The sequence below is a fragment of the Electrophorus electricus genome, chromosome 2 (genome assembly GCF_041902795.1).
Source record: "Electrophorus electricus isolate QZ-2024a chromosome 2, ASM4190279v1, whole genome shotgun sequence".
NCBI lineage: Eukaryota > Metazoa > Chordata > Actinopteri > Gymnotiformes > Gymnotidae > Electrophorus > Electrophorus electricus.
Window position 1 is genome coordinate 15956699 of NC_137498.1, and position 18861 is coordinate 15975559.

Below are 18861 nucleotides of genomic sequence, written 5' to 3' on the forward strand. Positions count from 1 at the left end.
TGGAGCGTTAGGAGAAGTTTCTCAGAATCCCTTGTGAATCAATGACAAAATGGATGCAGAAGCAAGGGGGAAGAGTTCAATCACTACCCTTTGTAACTCAGATTCTTATTACTTTATTTGACACCAACCCAGAGGCAATACATCTAATTTGGACCCTAACAGACTCAGATGGGCCTGGATATTGCACCAACTGCTGTGATCAGATCATTAAAATGAGTGGACATACAAGACAACACACCGGGAATACACACCTCAGGACAAGACTAGGACCTCTAAAGTTGGACTAGACATTAATTGCTTTTTTTTAAATTTTTTTAAAAATGTATTTTTCTCTTTACATTGTTATTATTGTGGCGACCATTGTTGGCCAGAAGAGGATGTCCCCCTCCTCCCTTTGAGTCTCGGTTGTTCATGCTCTAGGAAGTTTTTCCTTGCCACTGTCACCCTTGGTTTGCTCACTGGGGGCTTGTACTTGGACATTTGTAAAGCTGCTTTTTGATATCATCTACTGTAAAAAGCGTTATATAAATATTGATTTGATTTGATCTGAAACAACTCCAAAACTCAGTCTCCGGTCAGTCAGAGAGTTTGGAGGTTAATGTACATTTGTCACATTGCCATGTCTGTTTTAGAATTATATAGTTCCACATGACTTACGTAATATGTGTATGAAACTGACAAAAATCAGCAACATCCCTAATGTCATAATTGCCCCTGATTTGTGTTAGAGACTGCAATGATTGGTTTGCCAAAACAAATGAAGACCCATTCAAATCTCACTCAAAACGTTTATTACCATTCAGATGAGTTTGTGTACATCTGTGTTCACTGTGCCGTCAGAAATAATCCAGCAGTCTGTTTCTTTTCTCATATCTGGTGTAAGTGAACTGGTCGAACTCTGAAAGCAGCATTTCATTTTTAGTTTGTTTATAGCTAAACAAAGTCCCTTCTGTATGTCTATTGCTGACTAAATTAGCACAACCTTTAGCCTTTAATTTCTTCTAGATAATACAGAGATGTGACTATATTTGTTGCTAATTGATATGAGAGAGAATTCAGTAGCACTCTCATCATACTACTGACTAGACTGTGTGGGAGACGTCTACGACTACACAGTGGGGTTGGTTATCTTTCCCATGAAGAGGATACTCCTGATGTTCTTCTCCACAATGAAGACTAGGAACGGTCTGCTGACTTCTGTTTTGAAAGGCAATGACGTGAGAATGATTTCAACAGTAGTGGCAGCTGCAGCCTGAGTGCCCTGCTCATCCACGCTGAGGACGGCCTTGTGCAGGACCTGTGGGGAAGGACCAATCTGGGCAGTCATTGATTGACACTTTAAAGTATGTAAGCAGTAGATGCATTAGCTTCTGAACATTCCTTAATGGACAGCAGTTGGAATTTGGCTGCGGCATCTCACCAGTGTGTTGACTGAATGTAAAATCATTGTGCAGTGTAAAGCGTCTTTGGGTACTGAGAAAGGCGCTGTATAAGTTTAACTTCATATCGTATCATATCAAGAGAGGCAAACCTAAAAATTCACTTTTTTATTTGAAACTGAGAGTGCAGTCTAAATTCTACTGGATATTTAAGATGGGCAGTCTCTGCCAAGATCCCACCAAATTTCCCATAATGGAAGAGAATGATCACATCAGTGTTCTTTCCAAAACAAACAGACATCAGAAAGCCATTGATTTTTTGCCCCAAAGACCCCCCAGACGTCTACTGAGAAGGTTTTAAACAATATTTCCCAAACTTATAATGTGACACTCTAGACATGACAGCAAATCTCTTAAAGGGTTTACCACATACCTTGGAAACTGCCAATTTGGCCCCTTTACTGATTCCAGAGAAGTCTGCGCTGTCTGAGAATGCATCAACCATTCCCATCTCCTTCAGTGTGTCCCCAAGACAGGAGGAAGCAGACACTGAGAACTTGGGCATATACAAGTCCAAAGTGCTGGAGAACAGAGATGATCAGTCAGGAAAACACACTCTTACATGGAATAGCATAAGCAAAAATATTTATTTAATACTTTTTTGCCATTGGTGACCTTGTCAGGGAGTAAAGGTTCTACTTTGTGGTAGTACTTAACATGTTTAAGTGAAATTCTATTTTTAAAAGCATTTTATGATACATTACGTTTTGTGGACTTTGTCCTTCCAGTACTTGAGGTGATCCTTGCTGATGTGTTTCTCCAACTCCTCCATTTTTCCCTGGTCAGGCAGGATGATCATCATGGAGGCGTTTCCATTATATGGCAGCATGATAACGGACGTAAAGTTGCCCTGGTCATAGTAGAAGTCATATTCACCATTTCTGTTCATCATATCCACAGACACTGTGGTGTTCTCATCCACATGAAAGTCACCTTTGCTGGTGTCCTCCACTTTAAAAGCCTCTTCCCATTTACCTGAGAGAATGAAATCCAAGACTGGTTACTGCAGATCAGGTGAAATACATGAAAAATTATTTTAATCTCTAGTGGGTTCTACTTGTCTACTCTTACCTTTGAAATACATATAGTTGATGAGCATCATCACAGTGGCAGCATCCAGACTCTTGACCATATCAGTGATCATGTCCTTGGTCTTTTTGGCAATTAACTTGTTGATCTCTTGCACAGCGACTTCAGGTGTGGAAAAGTCCACACTGAAGGCTTCACCTTTGTAGAAGTGCTGGATGTCTTTCAGAAACTTGTCTTCAGGCTTGAAGCCTTTTTGTACAGCTGCAGCTCCTCCTATCTCCAACACTAGGGCATCCTGGCTGTGGTCCAGCATGTGAAGAAGGTGCTCATAGCCTTCATTAACCTGATCAGCTGTGAGAGCACTGTAGTCCAGAGTGCTGAAGATTTGTGAGTGGGTATTGCTCTTGGCCCCCAGGGCCAGCATGGATAGAGCCATGGAGATACTTAGAGGAGAGAAAAAGATATTCTTGCCCTGGGTGTCAGGATGGCTGGCCAGCTTCTTGTAGAGGGAGAAGGCAAAGTCTGCATTGTGGGGTGAGAGTTTGTGGCAGGGTTTGTCTTCTCCATCGTGATGGGGGTGGGCTGCATCCTTGCCATGATGGAGATGTTGATGGTGATCTGCTGAATGGTCTTGATCATGATCCTGGTCCTTGATGCCTACAGTCCAGTCCACTGACAGTATGAGGACAACAATCAAACAGCACTGGACCTTTCCCCACATTTTAGCACCTGCAGAAGCACTGCACAGATTTGAAATGTATCACACGCAGGTTCATTTAAACACAACTGTTACATTAGAAAATAGTCAACACATGGATTTTCATAAGAGAGGTATATACGTGATAGCCTGCATGGAGACTACTTCTGAGTCTAGTCTTTCATTCTGTTTTTAGATTTTTAAAGATGTAATAGATCGCTGTTGAAGTGTTTGTCATTTAGTTCAAACAAGATCTGAGGAAAAAATTACTTGTATCTCCAGAATATCAGTCATCTTACAGTACATTTACTTACCATCCACGTCCTGTCAGCAGTAAACTATTGGGATTGAGTTCATACATTTTATAGTCTGTTTGGTGTAATCTGAGGTCAGTCCTTTAAACATTAACCACTGAGGGGCTGTTTCAAATAGAGCAGGAACATTGCACAGCATTTATCCTTTAGTTAACATTACTGATGCCAAAACCCTGTACGCTGGCATCGTTAGCTCTGGTATTGATTCCTGTGAGGCTGTGTAGTCTCATTCCAAACTCGGCTGCTGCGGTCTTCGAATACACTAACTGATCTTTGTACATAAGTGCAGTTCTTTTTATCAGCTATACAGGATGGCAGTCTTTTTTCATATTAGCTAACATGTACTCAGTACTTTCAGAGCTCTTTGTATTCTCGGTACCACTGACCTCTCTGAGAACCTTCACACAGCTTGAACGATTCCTCGGCATCGCAGCCAGTTTTGGAAGCTTTTTGAAAGTGCACATTTAGCCACACAGCACATTTCAGTCTCAGGTGTATGGATTTTTATTTTATTTATTTACCTCATATTTCAATTTAAGCTTGTATCATTAGCTCTGCTGTCATCATTTACCATCAGGGTCATCTGCAAGCTCCATCTCTGAGCCTTTATGTGGTTTAAATGCACAGAGTTAGCCACACTGCTAGCAATAATATCTGACTAAATTAGCTTAGCATTTCTCATCATGACGGTGGAGCAGATTGTGAAACATTTTATGTTTGCCTTTAAAAGTGGGGAAAAAAAACTTTAGATTCTATATTAGGACATTCCCCTGATTATAGGATCAGATTTTCTGTTTTATTAACTCCAAACATCTTTCACTGGTTAATGCTGGTTATTGTTTTTCTTCTTGAATAAAGAGCATAGATCTTGCTGCATTTCTAGAATCATGCAAGGCAGATGCATCATGCACCAAGCCCTCCACTGAGTCACCAATGTAAAGAGAAAGATCGAGACTTTACGGATCCACCTCGTTTGACACGAGGAATTCCTGATATGCCCAACGTAACTTAGCGTGTAAAACATACAGAAGGTTAGAGTGAAAATAGTAAGACATCTTAAATGACATCACATTAATATTAATCCAGATGGGGTGTAAAGGGAGATATGTTTTACAAGGGATTGGTTGTTCGCATGTATTTATTTTTTTTCACTGGGAGATTTGCATCTCCTCACATCCCTCTTCAAATCAAGCCCAGAATATAGCTCTGGCTTTCAAAATATGACTAAACACATGCCAACCCATTATGCTTTACTGCCTCCTCAACCAGAGCAGTCTAGATCCAGGGATGTTAAAATATATAGCACCAAGCAGGACAGACAAGCACTCCAAAGGGTAGTGCGTTCAGCAGAGCGCATCACTCACACGGAACTTCCTGACCTGCAGACCATCTACTACAAGCGGTGCCAGACCAAGGCCAGGAAAATTGTGAAGGACCCCACAATAGACTCTTCACTCTGTTGAGGTCAGGGAGGCGCTTCCGCTCCCTGAAGTCCAAGACAGAGAGGCTGAAGAGGAGCTTCTTCCCACAGGCCATTCGGGCCCTGAATGAGGGAAACTGATAAACTGTGGGGACCACCACCACCATGTAACATGACTGTATATCTGTACATCTGTATATATAGATTTATACTCAATTACCCTGTTACACAACTGTAGATATGTTACTATATAAAATGGATCTGTACATTCTGTAGATTGTGTACATATATACCCAACCATATACATTGTACATTGTGTATATAATCATAATATACATATATTGTACATACATTGTTAATATATTTTTGTACATACATAGAATATATATTTTTATCTGCATATATATATTTCTCTCTATGCACCCCTGTTCTTTTCCTCAGTTTGGACAGAGCACTCTCCACCATTTCACTGCACGTTATACTGTGCATGACTATGTATGTGACGAATAAACCGAACTTGAACTTGAACTATTGTGGATTTAATTTTAAAATTGAGAACAGCATTGTACACGCAGTGAAGTTTCATTTTCATTTCAGTTCCAACTCACATGTAATTAAACCCCTTATATGTTTTATTTAGTACATAATTATATTGATAAGGATATGAGGCTTGTCTCTTCAGTGCCTGACATGCCAGTATTACTGAGATTTCTTATGATCATGTTCTTAGCTAACCTACATACAAAGAGTCAAATGTTCAAATGTTGTGTCCACTGTTCAGTTGATCCCAAAATTAGCTAAAGAGTATTTGTACTTTTTCTGCTATCTTAAAAAGATCAGGCAAGCAGACCTAAGCTTGTGAGATTTTTTTTTTTTTGACTTTGGTTTGGCACAAGTTCAGGACAAGTTCAATAACCTGTTTTGTGAAACCTGATTTGGTCTGAGAGTTGGCACCGACTATTGTGGACCGTCATGGTCAGCCAGCATGCATGAAGAGCAAACAAACTGGAAGCTTGTGCCATTACATTTGTCTCCTTGCCATGTCTGTTTTGTACATTTTCCAGTTCCACAGGACTCAGTGATACATGTATGAAATGATTGATTAAGAATTTGAGCAGGAATGCTAATGTTACATGTGACTCTAATTTAAATATTACAGACTGTAATAATTATCAAATAATCATTTATTCAGTGGAACACAGTATTAACTGTGGTGAAAACAGCTGCTGCAGTGTCTTGCTCATCAATATCGAGGACCTCCCAGTGGAGCTGAGGACTGCCTGGTGGAGCTGATGCCTACCTGTTGGAGTTAAATTCTGCCTGGTGGAGTTATGGTGTACCTGGTGAAGATGAGGTCTGCCTGTTGGAGGTCCACCTGATGGAGATGAGGTACATATGGTGGATTTGAGGTGTATCTTAATACTACTTAATTGAAGCACACACACAGTGTCACAGCATGTTTATATTTCCCCCTAGGATAATGTAAGAGAGATTATAAACATTAACTTCCTGTCACACACTTCACCATTTAGTTAACTGTTGGAAAATCTACTTACATTGTAAAACATTCCTTGATGACACTAAGTAGGAATTTTTTTTTCCATCATGAAGGTTCACACTGTGAACTGTTTGTCGTTTTTTATAATTCACAGCCACAACCCACAGGAACATTTCCCCAGGACAACTTTAGCTTAAACAGTTTTCTAGGGAAGGATCAATCTGGCATTCTCTTGATTTTTGTTTAAGGTAACATTAGCTAATGTTACTCCCAGAGTGTCCTTTTTAGCAATATGAATCAAAATAATGATAACTCAGGATATGAATTTTATGTAGAATGTAACATATAGAACAAGAACTCTGAGTTGTGTTGATTGTGTAACACTGAATTTAGCTTGTTGAGATGTTGAGAGAGACAACTGGAGATAAATGTTAGCACTGAATATATGTTTAGCACGCATCTTTAGTAAATCCTTCATACAAAACTGGAAACTGAACAGCAACCTCAACAACAAAAAAAGGCTGTCTTTGGTGCTGAAACTAACTATAATTTAAGCACCATGGGCAGCATGCAGGCTGTCTAGGACTTCAGAACTCTCTCAGAAGTGCTTTGCTTTACTTAATAATACCTTTGTGCACAAGGGACTTTTTGTTACAGAGTAACTGTAAGGAGATTGAGGCCTCTGAGTGAGCCCATGGTCACACATAATTTCTTTAGTTCCGCTACACCTTTGTGGTTTCCCTGAATATATATAAATCTTGGCGGCGGTAACAGTACAGTACAATTTACATTAGTGCAATAGATCATTATGCCTTTGTAGGAATAGGCACTGTATTCACTCATAATTAAGAGAATAGAGTCAAAATGTGGGATAATCAACTGAGTTCTTATGAGTTTACATGTAAAAAAAAAAAATTCAAACCACCAATTAAGTTACAATCCAGTAAAAACTGCAATTAACGTTTTACCACTAGGTGGACCCATGCTACAATTTTACGTAAATCATATGGCAACACTGGGATTATAAAATTACAAATGTCTTATTAAGACTGATAAATGATTTTTTAAAAGTCCAATTTTCCTTCTATAAAATTGATGTTTTTTATTGACATACATAATCCATACCTTTAGCCTGTGCATTATTGCATGGACGAAGAAAAGGCTTTTGATATGCAGAAGCTGAAAGCAACAGTACATTTGTGGTGTGAGTAGAGTTCACATCTCTAGTGGTGGAGTGACATTCTTACAAAGTGAAGACCAGTTTTTGACCAACAAACACGTTATTCCTGCAAACAAATTCCACATCAAATTTGAAAATGAATCACACAAGCTGAACATGTGCAATTAAAATACACCCTGTTTTATGTTTTATGCACTGTGAGTAAAAAATTAATGCTCTGAAATTAAATGCTCCTTTAAATATCTGTTCAAACAATTTGAAAGTCTCAGGTAGCCAGTACTGTGGCTGCTGTAATTCCACATGCTGTTGTAACAGATACAGTTGTACTGCGCCTTTAAGAGGGAGCTTTATGGTTATGTAGATTGAGTAACTGAGAGTGTGTGTGTGTGTGTGAGGGGAGAACCGTCACCTTTCTGTTCGTCTTCTCAACACTCCTTTTTCTTTGGTAACGCTGTACGGTGCTTTGTACTGTTTCCTTTACGTATAAGTACAATGATGGCTTGAAGTGGTCCAGGAGAGAATAAAAGTCTTTCAGATTGCCCACACCAGTGTGTGTGTCACTCCATGTTTACTCCACGCATCGCGGTTAGCCCGTAGCACCTGTTTCTCACTCCAGGTAAGAAGCGTTACACTGTTTTCATTAATAAGCCTTTGAAGTACTTTGGGTGTCGTAGTGAAATGAACTGACCAAACAGCACTGAGGGAGGTTATGTTGGGTCTCACCCCCTGAGCTTCTACATCGTGTCTCTATGACAAAGGACGGAGCCACTTAACTAAGAATGAGACCGTCCTCACTGACAATGTGAGAATATCTGATAGATCACTGACTGATAAGGAAGAAAGAGGACGTACCACATGACAACTTACAAAACCTACCGCATTTCTATATTTGGTGTGTGTGTTGTGGTTAGTTTGTCAGTTTCATCTGAATACACTTCCTCTCGACTATAAGTGTAGCTGTGAAGTCATTCAGTAGACTGTATTGAAGAGTGTGTACGGTGTGTATCAGCAGTCCTGCTGTAGCTGTGTGTAGTGTGTGTGTAACTCAGTAAGAATGCTGGTGTGTGTTTATCTGCTCCTTGTGCTCCACGCTGCTGATGGTGAGTGTTACCTTCTCTCTACAGGTGTTGTCATCCTCATACATTCATTTGCACAAAGGTATTTATATCTGGGAGCAGCAGAGAGCAGCAACTCACCACTTATCCCAGATTCTGTCTATCGACCAAGAAATGTTTGAAGTCCAAATTTTGCCTCTTTATTTTAGAACAAAAGCTGTTAAATGCTAACAAACACTGGAGGTCAACAGAAACTCAAATATAGTCTTCGTAAATAGATACCCACAAACTTCTCTCAAGCCGGTCAAACCGCATCCAAGTGTTAATAAATGTCTCCCAGACTAGTCGGTGTGTCGTATAACTCACTGTGAACTAGACAAGTGAAGAAACACGTCACCGGGAAGCGACCTGGATGAGGTTTGAGGACATGTAGCTCGATATCTGACTTATTTACAAATCCTATTAGCTATCGTTGCTGTTGGCTTCCGGTGTTTGTTAGCAATATTAGCAGCGTTTTGTTTTAAAGGAGCGAAATATGGACTCCAAACATGTCTTGTCCACCCGAGTTAAGGGAGAATAAAGTAAATTTGATTCTTCGCCGACTTGTTCCGTTAAGTGGCACTGAAATCTGCGCTGTGGTTCGGTCCGGTAGAGAGGAACCGGTGCTAATTACTTGCTAATTGCTGATTAGTTACTTAAGACCAGCATAAGGTAGGAATTGTAGGGACTTTAGTAAGACTGACAAAATTGAGAAATAAGAAAAGTACAAGAGTATTGTGACTCTTACAAGGATAATTTTGCTCTATAAATCTGTACATTTATAAAAAACGTTTTTTATTATGGTGTGGTATGTGAAATGTGCTCACTTGTTTATTTCTGTTTGTGTTATTTATTCCTCACTTGTTCATTCTGTGTATGATGCAGCTCTTGTCCACTACCCACTTCTGTATCCAGCTGCCTGTGACAGAGGTCACACCTCATTGTAGTTGATTGTATATGTGGTACTGTCCTTTACATGTGGTGTATGATGTATGTGTTTGGTGCTTCTGTGTGTTTTCCCGAGTGTGGGTGGGTTTGGGGGAGAGACTACAGAGGATTCTGATCTCATGAATTTTGACATGCCCATCATATCCCTTATTGAGCTAGCAGTCAAACAAGACAGTACTACTCTATATTACCATGGAGACCAGAGGAGGGGCAGAGCTCACTCCCTGCGGGTTAAAGAGCTGGACTGGTACTGAATAAATCCATTTCAATCAGGAGGTCTGCCCCTCCTCTGGTCTCCATGGTAATATAGAGTAGTACTGACTTGTTTGACTGCTAGCCAGACAGCTGTCTCCCAATGTGAAGACAGTGTTTGTTTGTTTGTTTTAGCCTGTTTATATGGTTTACCCCCATGTTGCTCAGGGACACTTACTATAGTACTTCCTGACACTTCGTACAGTGTAGTGACTCAGATTAGGCTGGACCCCTGCTCAGCTTTCCTGAAACACAGCACATGCTTAACCATATGGTCAACCAAAGTGGCCCAAAGCTCATCTGTGATGGTTGCTCTTCCTCGTCCTCATCCTCTCTTTCCAATATTGGCCTCCATTGATATCCAACCAAGACATTGACCCTGTGGCCTCTTTATAGTGCTCAGGCTCTACAAATAGTGTAGTGCTCCATGTACAAATTAGTCATAATTGTCTTCACCTATGAGTACTGGGTTTGGTTAATTGATAAATGGATGCATCATTTGCATTTGAGGGTTTTCTATAAGAAATGATGTGTCCAATATAGAGAATTGTGTTTAGCGTATTGAAAAAAAATGTGTTTTAGAAATACAAAATGAGTGTAAATCAGAGAAGGTGCTTTTGGTTTAGTATAACAGGTCAGGAGCTGGGCTACATGAGTTAGTGGTTTCAATTATTGTCACATGTCCTTGTTTTTGTGTCTTGCAAAAAACTGTAATATCACAAAAACAGTACAGTTTCCCAGCAAGCACCTCTTCCTCCTAGCAAACTTGGAGCACTGTTTATCAGTTTAACAATACATAACTAATACTGTCTCTCTCTTTCTTTCTTTCTCTCTCTCTCTCTCTCTCTCTCTCTCTCTCTCTCTCTCTCTCTCTCTCTGGCTCTCACACACACACACTCACACACTCACACACACACACACACAAAACATGCACAGCTGTTGCAGGATGGCCAGATCCACATCTGAAGGACTTGGAGAAAGACACTTTTACACACACAGTAAATGTACATTCAAAGTGATACTTGTAGATGCAAAAACACCCCCTCCCCCACCCTGCCCTGCTCTCTCTCACACTCACACTCACACTCACTCTCTCTCTCTCTCTCTCTCTTTCTCTCTCTCTTCTTGTTGGGTGTTTGGGCTTCAAGTTCTCCTATGTTGTTCTTCTTATCCTAGAGGCTTAGAAAAATTTACAAATAAAAAATGAACAAATAAAAAAAAATTAAAACCATAAAGACAGTACAGTTTCCCAGTATGCACCTCTTCCTTCTCACATATGTATTGCTAAACTTGATGCACTTTAGCAATACATAAATAACACACACACACACACACACACACAGACATGCATATGCGCATGCTTCCTTTTTGGGTTGGTGATCTTAAAATTCTGCTGTGCTGTTTCTCAGAGTGGTGTGTGAGCAAAATGTTTACTTCTTTCACTCACCCACGAAGATTTTCAAACAGTCTCCAAATCCTCATCAGTGTCAGTGATCTAGCTCTGGACTTCATGGTTTAATCAGTCACTCACTAACTGACTCTGGCAGCATAAATTCACTCCAGTGACTCCAGTTTAAAGACTTTTCTTATTTAGTCCCAAGTTATTCTGATGCCACCATAGTCATAGCTACCAGTTTACAGATGTGATAATTCCCAGTATGCACCTCTTCCTCCTGACATATTTATTGCTAATCTGGTTGCACTGGGTGCTACGTGGGAAATGTGCTCACTTGTTTATTTCTGTTTGTGTTATTTATTCCTCATTTGTTCATCAATTGGCCAGGAGGCTTAGACAGCCCATGCTGGGGGTTTTGTCTTTTTACAGTTTTAATTTTATTTTGTTGTTGTTGTTGTAACAGTGCAGTGCACACTAGCCTATAGCCTCAATTAGTTACTTTACAGATATCCACCATCATCAAACAGTTGTTAAACAGCTTTTGGCAGCTTTAACAACAAAAAGAACAAAGTAACTAAGAGAAAAGGTGAGAAAATGTTTCTACTTCCTGTGATAACTGTTGGGTTGTGATGACATTGTACTGTCTACATCCAAAGTGGTCTTTACTTTCGTGACTCCTTTAGTGGTTCTGTGTTAGTGGGTGGATTTCACAGCTTCACTTAAGTAGTTTTTTCTTAATAGTATGAAAACTACAACATGATCATAGACTGCTGCATTTCACCTGTACTTTATGAATAATATGAATATCAGACCATCCTCATGTTTACCTGATTAAATGATCAATGTTTATTTTGATCAGCATGTAGTCTAGAGCTCTTCCTGTCTGATCTGTCTAATATTTGCTAAGCTACACATTCAGTTTGGCCCTCTGATCACTAAGTGCAGGAGTGAAATGATGTGACCAAACAGTGCTGAGGGGGATCACTGTGTAGCACTACTTCTTACTGCAGGATCACTTTACTGAGGATGGGGACTGAACACTGGGAAGCTCAGGAGGAAGTGATGACACTAGAAAGACACTGTTTCACTGTTACATTTAGTCTGTATGTGAGAGAGAAAGAAGTGGAGGAATAATTTATTTTGCACTTGAACACACGTCCCCTCTACTGTGGATATTAGTGGGTGGAGAATTTCAGTGGAGTTCTACTGAGAGTTGTAGAGTTCCAGGTCATAGTTGTGTGGTGATTCCCACAAACAGATTGTAGTCTGGGCTGCAGTTTTCAGAGTGTTCCTGTAGTTTTGTAGAGTGTATAAGATGTATAGCAGCGTTACTGCTGTAGCTGTGTGTAGTGTGTTGTGGAATGCAGGTGTGTTTTTATCTGCAGATGTGTTTTTACTTCCTTTTTGGTAATGATGTGCAGACGAAGTCCTGTGAAGCGTTTGAGGTTCTATCTTATTGTACTGCTGAAGGATTCGAAGCTTTGGAGCATTGAAAGCTGGTGACAAAACAGCGACACCTGGTGGTTCTCAGAAATTATAGCAGCCATGGATTCAAAACTGCGCAATACAACACTCCACCGCCTTCATATTTCATTAAAAAAATAATGATCAGTAATGATGTTTAGTAATTAAATTCTGCAATAATTAGTTTAGAATCATTGTTTCCCTTTTTATGTGAAAACATAATACAAAACTATACTGGGAGACAACAGGTTGACGTTATGAAACATTTACTCTCCCCTTTGGCTTCTATAATTTGCACATTTCCAATTTTTTAGTAAAAAGATAAAGCTTCTAAGTTATAGGAGAGTGCCAAACCTATGAAACAGTCTCAACCTCATCCTGTGTATCTGTGATGTTTGAAGATTCAAACAAGATTAGTCACATGTTATTAGTAACTTTAGTGGTAATGTTAGTGGTTATATTTACTTTAGTGGTTATAGTAACTTTAGTGGTAATAACTTTAGTGGGAGGGGAGAGGGAGAGAAGGAAGGAGGGAGGCAAAGACAATCAATAATCATTATAATCAGACATTTACATCTTATATCTTGATGGTCATGCATCCATCATACCAACATCTATTGGGAAATCTCTTAGTGATTTCCAGTACCATCATCAGTTGGCTGGTACCATCAGTACCATCAGGTGACTGGACCTGGAGCAATTAAGTATGTCATATATAATAGTTAAGTATGTCATATATAATAATAATAATGGAGTATGTGATATATAATAATAATTAAGTATGTCATATATAATAATAATAACAGAGTATGTCATATATAATAATAATAACCATTTTACATGTACATGTGCGGCCATGTTTAATACTGAAGGCCTTTATCTGGTGTGTTTCTGCAGGCTGCATGCTAGTAGGGAATCGGAGGACAGACTACATCACTGCATACACAGGAGACTCAGTACTGCTGCCCTGCTCCTGTATTGACCCACACGCCAAACCTGAGAATATTACCTGGAGGAAACACAACACAAACAGAAACTCATGGGACGTGATCACCAGTGAGAGTGAACAGTACAGAAACAGAGTTCAGATGGGTACTGCTCACTCTCCAGGAAATCTCTCTCTACTCATATCACACCTGACTGAAGAGGATAAGGGAGACTACAGGTGTTATCTTAACCAGTGGAACTATAAAGACATCAGACTCACTATTAAAGGTAAAACACTGTTTTTGATCCAAATCCAACTGCAAATGATAAATCCAGCTTTAAGGTTTTCTTATGTATCCACACTAGCAAAGTCTTGGTTGTCTGAGTTACTTGTAGACTTTCTGCTGTCATATTTGTTGTTGTGCTGTCATCTGTGCACATAACCAGTAATGTTTAGTTCAGTGATGGTCAAATACTCCTTTAATTGTAACAAATATCTTGTGCAGTTCAAGTAAGAATGTCTCAGGTTTTAACACACATGGCCTGTAAATCGTCACCTAGGCAGGTTTCAGCTCATCTTTCACCATCACCTCCTCCCTGACATCGCGGTTCCCATGGAGATGCTTTCCCGCGTGCTTTGTTTAGGTGTTCCTAGTTCTGTTCGTGCGTGTCCGGTGCTTCTTTGTTTTGGTTTTTCTGTTCCGACCCCTCGTTTGGTTTTCCTGTCACTGTTTTCATCTTTGTCTAGTTTGCATTCGTTAATCTTTGTATAAATATCCCTTGTTTTAGCGTCTTGGCTGTGGGTCTTTGAATGTGCGCTCTCTCGTCCTCCCGTGAGATTATTGTTGTTTGGTAACGTTATTCGCCTGCTCGTTATTCTAGTGTTTACTGTTTAACTTCCTTCTTGGTAATGATGTGCAGACGAAGTCCTGTGAAGCGTTTGAGGTTCTTCCTTATTGTACTGCTAAAGGATTCGAAGCTTTGGAGCATTGAAAGCTGGTGACAAAACAGCGACACCTGGTGGTTCTCAGAATTTATAGCAGCCATAGATTCAAAACTGCGCAGCACCATAAACAATACAACACTCCACCGCCTTCATATTTCATTAAAAAAAAATTGATAATCATTAATGTTTAGTAATTACACTCTGCAATAATTTGTTTAAAATCATTGTTTCCCTTTTTATGTAAAAACAACAGGTTGGCGTTATGAAACGTTTATTCTCCCTTTTGACTTCCACGTTATAGGACAGTGCCAAACTTATGAAACAGTCTCACCCTCATCCTGTGCTTCAATGACGTCTGAAGCTTCCACCATCAGTAGTCACGTGTTATTAGTAACTTTACTGGTAATAGTAACTTTAGTGGTAATAGTAACTTTGATACAAAAAGGGAAAAATGCGGGAAATCTGCTTACGGTAGTGAGTAATTTCATGTTGCACCCACTAATCTATATTATATAGATCTGTCATTTAGATCAATGTTTGTGTCAAATTCATGCAGTTGAAATTCACTAGAGGAAAACTAGAGGACTGGGCTTTACTTGCATCTTTCTGAAAGAAAAAAAAAAAGCTGCTATCTTTATACTCGTTTATAACACAATGTCTGAAAAACCAGACTAACCAGACTGATTTTGCTCCACCCATGTGAAAACATTAGCGAGGTGGCAGTTAGATGTGACCGAAGTCTTAATAGGAATGTGATGGGAATGTAATTAGAATGCGAATCTAATTGGATCATCTCTGTAAGGTCCCATTTCTGTTAGAATGGATCCTACTCAGACCTTTGCCTGTATAGACAACACCAAACCCCTCACTAAACACAGACACTCAATGAGATGAGGTGGAAAACTGAACAAAGACGAGCACTGCAAGAATGTGATCAGTAGCATGTGTTGTATGTGGCACAATATATATATATATATATATATATATATATATATATATATATATATATATATATATATATATATATATATATATATATTGTCTGATCTTTCTGTGACTGGTAGAATGGCGTGGCATTAGAGATCAATCAACATTTTATTAGTAACAAAATAAAACACCTTATTTATAGACCAGGCCAGAACACTTTCAATACAGTGTCAGGACAATCATTGTCAAAGCGTTCATTTATAACAGAGCCATATGGGAGTTTTCATTTCAGCCTCTCCAGCCAGTGTCAAGAACAGGAAGGTACTACGTGGTTTGAGGTGTTCACATCTGCTCAGTTTTCCTAGTAACCTCATGTCCCACAACCGCCTTCAGTCCGTGATTGCAACTCCCGTCTTCCCCGGCACAACCTCACCAGATCCTCATCACCAGTTTACTAGTGCCACCTGTGTCTCATCTTTGCTACGCTATTTATTCTCTCTGGTTCCGTTCTTTCCCTGCCAAGTATTATTGCTGTTCTATTGCGTGTACTGAGCAATTCCCTGGCGTGTGTATATCTGGCCATTACCCACGCCTGTTTCGCTTTACAATTGTTGCTTATTCCGCTACAAATAAAACTCGGCTGTTCGCAAGCATCTGGCCTGTTCTAAGATGACACACCTCACTTGGTAAGCAACATCTAATCATTAATGTTATATGCTGGACATGCCAACCCGTTCTGTCTCTGCGGTCTGACGCTGTGGCGGTATTGATCATCAGCCCCGATTTTCTTCTGGGGGTATTGGGGTGGTTATAGTGGCTGTCCTCATTCCCAGCCAGCTCTGTCTCCTGGGGGGTCCAGTTATGTTATTTTAACTGCAAACATATTTAAAACTTGTAAAAAAAACAAAAACAAAAACAACCCAACAACAACAAAAAACCTATAGCCCTTGAAAGAAGTATGTCACCTAATCAACTGACAGTATTGTGTTGTTTGTGTTGTGAAGAGAAGACTGTATGACAGCTGTCTGTCAGAATCAGCCTTTATAAAAGTGTATTTAGGTTTGTGTTAGCTGTTATGAAGGATTTATGAAGAACACTCTTAAGAAATGTGTTAGTAAATTTGAAATGAAGATTTTGATCAAATATTAAAAAATTGTTACACTGGTACTTAACAAACAAAGCTCAAATTGTTACCTAAATGGAGCAACCAAATTGCTCAGTTATAACTATCATTGTTATAAGGAGAGTGAATGTCATTAGAACAATGCTAAAAATCATATAATATTAAAGTAAATATTTATTAATCTAACAAGCAAATGTGGTGGAGTCTGACAGTGGGGTGTGTTTCTATAGGTTGCGTATTGGAACACAACAGGGAGACAAAACGCATCAATGCACACACAGGAGACTCAGTACTGCTACCCTGCAGCTGCACAGACCTACACGCCAAAGCTGCAAATTTCACCTGGAAGAAATACAGCCCAAAAAGAAAAACATGGGATGTGATCTCCAGTGAGAATGAACAGTACAGAAACAGAGTTCAGCTAGGTACTGCTCACGCTCCAGGAAATCTCTCTCTACTCATATCACACCTGACGGATGAAGATGAGGGAGATTACGATTGTATGCATAAGGAATATGAACAACTATACATCAAACTCACTTTTACAGGTAAGTAACTTAGATCCATATTCTTAGTGCATTGATAGTCTCATAAATAAACTGAACTTTAGCAAACTAGTGTTACATTATACCTGTAGCACCTGTTACACCTAAAGAGCACTCTTAGACCATCAAAGGCTGATATACTGGACATAGTATGAATGCTACAGGTCACTTGGGTAGTGTTTTCTCACTGATGTGGCTTGGTGTGATGGGACAGGTAAGGCCAGATGCTCGCGGATGTAGAGAAAAATTTATTTTGTTTCGACTTTTGATGGGTGAACAGACCAGGGTCAAAACAAGGAAAGCCAAGGCAGGGCTAATCCAAATCATACAGGTAAACAGTCCGAGTCCAACAACCAAAGACCAATAACAAACCAAGCAAACTATACAAAAGGGGTAGGAAAAAAATCAGTAGTCTGGAGAACAAAAAACACAATCGAAACACAGGAAAGCAATCAAGGAAATAACGCTCGGTATGCACAGTCAAAACTAGTGGCAATACCTCGCAATGCTGGTGAGGTCTAAACAGGTTTATATACAGGTGGGAAGTAGAAAACAGGTGCTGTCAATATTCTGGTGATGAGGATCTGAATGAATGTGTATGATTGGATGAGTCCTTGACCTTGCGAGGAATGGCATGTTGGGTGTTGTAGTGTGCTTGGAGTTCGGTCGATGTGACACTTGGTATGTGTTTGTTTGCAAAAGGACAGCTAAAACAAGTCCAGGGTAAATATACATTTCATCCATTTTTATAGGGGTGTATTTGTGGTTAAAGTGCTCTTGTACTTTAAAAATACTTGACTGGGATTTAAATTATGACTTAATCTTCTGGAAACCATCCATAATGTCACTGACCCTCATTTTGTCTTTCATGTTGTTTCTAAAGTGTATAGTTGGACCATGACAGTGTCAATAAACTGCCAGTGTAAAATTATTTCCCAGCCACACTACATCTTATACACCCAAAGTGACAGAAATGTCCTGTTTTTGATTCATTGCTTAGTACTAGATGTGTTCCGTTGTCCAAATAACTATTTTATCTATTTTACCTCATTGACATTTTGATTAAATAGTCATGTGTCCTAACTATGACCATCCACAAACAGTAAGTAGGAACCATGTGAACTGAAACCTCAAACTACAGTGGTTGGGAAAATACTGTTTTGCACTGGCACTTTGATATTGTCATAGTCAGGACATGTCAACATTTATGAAAAATATCATTTTGATGTAAAATGTTTTACTTTTATTGCAAAATGACAGAAATCCACTGTTTTTGACTTATAACCTCCCAGGTGTCCAAATACCCATATTTAACTTCAAATTTGTATTTTTCATAAATTTGCATGAGTCAAAAATCCTGCGTCCTGACTATGATGCATCCTGACAAATTCCCAGCATAAAACTAGGCTACACCCACAATAACAGAAATTACCTGTTTTTGACTCTTTTCACCTTGTAGTACATGTGCTCCCAGTTGCCAAAGACATATTTTACCTGAAAATGGCATTTTTCTTAAGAGTCATGTGTCCTGACTATGACACTATCCATACAGTGTGTAACGTGGAGCGATCACGAGGCGGATGCATGAGCTGAGAAGAGCGAAATATATTAAGGGCAAATCCATAATCAGAGTCATAGTCACGTTGCAGGGTCATAGAGCCA

The 18861-nt window shown here is 39.5% G+C and overlaps 1 protein-coding gene and 1 long non-coding RNA gene across 3 annotated transcripts; one reads left to right on the forward strand and one right to left on the reverse strand.

Moving 5' to 3' along the window:
• Positions 1-774: 774 nt before the first annotated feature.
• On the reverse strand, positions 775-3229 carry LOC145648114 (alpha-1-antitrypsin homolog). The gene is made up of 4 exons (XM_081695497.1): positions 2511-3229; positions 2144-2414; positions 1813-1960; positions 775-1297 (listed from the first exon to the last, which is right to left on the reverse strand). Exons 1-4 carry the CDS (start codon positions 3187-3189, stop codon positions 1109-1111), a joined length of 1287 nt encoding a protein of 428 aa, XP_081551623.1. The 5' UTR covers positions 3190-3229; the 3' UTR covers positions 775-1108.
• Positions 3230-6154: 2925 nt separating this feature from the next.
• On the forward strand, positions 6155-17252 carry LOC145660310 (uncharacterized). 2 transcript variants are annotated; one of them, XR_014126559.1, is made up of 3 exons: positions 6155-6288; positions 13629-13946; positions 16885-17252. It is a non-coding gene; the product is annotated as an uncharacterized LOC145660310 (long non-coding RNA). The 2 variants fall into 2 exon arrangements; XR_014126558.1 differs by lacking the exon at positions 6155-6288 and adding an exon at positions 8424-8677.
• The last annotated feature ends 1609 nt before the right edge of the window (positions 17253-18861 follow it).